The sequence below is a fragment of the Onychostruthus taczanowskii genome, unplaced genomic scaffold (genome assembly GCF_017590055.1).
Source record: "Onychostruthus taczanowskii isolate IOZ18803 unplaced genomic scaffold, ASM1759005v1 scaffold909, whole genome shotgun sequence".
In the NCBI taxonomy this organism is placed as follows: Eukaryota; Metazoa; Chordata; class Aves; order Passeriformes; family Passeridae; genus Onychostruthus; species Onychostruthus taczanowskii.
This window is the reverse complement of record NW_024507094.1, coordinates 2,954-5,288: the sequence shown is the minus strand read 5'-3', so window position 1 is coordinate 5,288 and position 2,335 is coordinate 2,954. Positions and strand designations below refer to the sequence as shown.

The 2,335-nt window shown below is 55.9% G+C and overlaps 1 protein-coding gene across 1 annotated transcript in view; it reads right to left on the bottom strand.

Moving 5' to 3' along the window:
• Nucleotides 1–1,032: 1,032 nt before the first annotated feature.
• The window catches only part of LOC121347525 (acetylcholinesterase-like), a gene marked incomplete at its 5' end in the record, with an annotated part of 4,253 nt that continues 2,950 nt past the window's right edge, over nucleotides 1,033–2,335 (bottom strand). The window contains one exon of the mRNA XM_041426226.1: nucleotides 1,033–1,248. Within this exon, the coding sequence (XP_041282160.1) occupies nucleotides 1,127–1,248 (122 nt within the window). The remainder of the gene's footprint in view (nucleotides 1,249–2,335) is intronic.

Genomic DNA, 2,335 nt, shown 5'->3' with positions numbered 1-2,335 from the left:
GGGCGGGGGGGGGGTCCCCAAATTTTGGGGTCCTGGAGGGTTTGGGGGGGAAATTTTGGGGTGTTTGGGGTTGATTTTTGGGGTTTCTGGGGCTGTTTTGGGGTGCCTGAGGATGATTTTTGGGGTGCCTGGGAGTGGTTTGGGGTTTCAGGGGAATTTTGGGGGTGTCAGAGGGGAATTTTGGGGTGCCCTGGGTAGATTTGGGTTGTCCCAGGTGAGGTTTTTTAGGATTCCTGGGTGGATTTTGGGGTGTCCTGGAATAATTTTGGGCTCCTGGATGAATTTTGGGGCTCCTGGGTGAGGTTTTTATGATTTCTTGGTGGGTTTTGGGTATCCTGGATGGATTTTGGGGTGTCCCACATGGATTTTGGGGTGTCCTGTGCGGATTTTTAGGATTCCTGGGTAGATTTTGGGTTCCTGGGTGAGGTTTTTAGGGTTCCTTGGTGGGTTTTGGGGTATCCTGGATGAATTTTGGGGTGTCCTGGGTGGGCTTTTTGGGTTCCTGGATGGATTTTGGGGTGTCCCACATGGATTTTGGGGTGTCTCAGGTGGATTTTGGGGTGCCCCGGGTGGGTTTTTTGGGTTCCTGGATGGATTTTGGGGTGTCCTGGGTGGGTTTTTTGGGTTCCTGGATGGATTTTGGGGTGCCCCGGGTGGGTTTTTTGTTGGGCTTCCCAGATGTGGATTTTGGGGTGCCCAGGTGGGGTTTCTGTAGGGTTTTTGGGGTTCCCAGGTGGATTTTTGGGGTTTTGGGGTTCCCAGGTGGATTTTTGGGGTTCCCAGGTGGGGTTTCTGTGGGGTTTTTGGGGGTTCCCAGGTGGATTTTGGGGACCCCAGGTGGGGTTTCTGTGGGGTTTTTGGCGTTCCCAGGTGGATTTTGGGGTGTTTTTGGGGTTCCCAGGTGGATTTTTTGGGTTCCTGGGTGGATTTTTGGGGGTTCTGGGGGGGTTTTTTTGGGTTCCTGGATGGATTTTGGGGTGTCCTGGGTGGGTTTTTTGGGTTCCTGGATGGATTTTGGGGTGCCCCGGATGAATTTTGGGTTCCTGGATGGATTTTGGGGTGTCCCGGGTGGATTTTGGGATGTTCTAGGCCGATTTCGGGGTGCCCCGGGTGGGTTGTGGGGCTCCTACAGCGGCTGGCAGCGCTCCTGGCGGCTGTAGAGCTCGAACTGGCTCTTCCAGCGCATCATGTACGAGCTCCAGCGGTGGAATTCCAGGCGCCACTGCCGCTCCGCCTCCTCCATGGGCCCTGCAGAACCCCGAGTCTCAGCTGGGGACCCCGAAATCTGAACCGGGGACCCCCAAAAATCCCCCAAAAAAACCCCCCACAAAACGCCCTGAACCGGCCCAAAATCCCCTAAATCCAGTTTGTCCCAGAACCTGCGTAAATCCACCCAAAATTCCCGGTGCTGCTGCGGCTCCGCCTCCTCCAACAGCCCTGGAGAACCCCAAATCTGAGCTGGGGGACCCCAAAATCTGAACTGGGGACCCCAAAAAACCCCCAAGAAACCACCCCAAAACCGCCTGAACTGCCCCAAAATCACCCAAGTGCCCCCAATGTCCCCACGTCCCAACGTCCTCGGTGCCATCCCCCTGTGTCCCCTCTGTGTCCCCAATGTCCCCAACCGAAATCTGAACCGGGGACCCCCAAAAACCCCCCAAAAAAACCCCCCACAAAACGCCCTGAACTGGCCCAAAATCCCCTAAATCCGGTTTGTCCCAGAACCTGCGTAAATCCACCCAAAATTCCCGGTGCTGCTGCGGCTCCGCCTCCTCCATCAGCCCTGGAGAACCCCAAATCTCAGCTGGGGACCCCAAAATCTGAACTGGGGACCCCCAAAAACCCCCCCAAAAAACGCCCTGAACCGGCCCAAAATCCCCTAAATCCACCTGCGTAAATCCACCCAAAATTCCCGGTGCTGCTGCAGCTCCGCCTCCTCCATCCGCCCTGGAGAACCCCAAATCTGAGCTGGGGACCCCAAAATCTGAACTGGGGACCCCCAAAAACCCCAAAAAACCCCCAAGAAACCACCCCAAAACCGCCTGAACTGCCCCAAAATCCCCCAAGTGCACCCAAATGTCCCCATGTCCCAACGTCCTCGGTGCCATCCCCCAGTGTCCCCTCTGTGTCCCCAATGTCCCCAAATGTCTCCAATGTCCCCACAATGTCCCCAAATCCCTCCAATGCCCCCTCTGTGTCCCCAATGTTCCAAAATCCTCTCAATGTTCCCAAATCCCCCCAATGTGTTCCTAAATCCCACAATGTCTCCAATGTCCCCAATCCCCCCAGTGTCCCCAATGTCCCCAAATGTCCCCAATGTCCCCAGGTGTCCCCA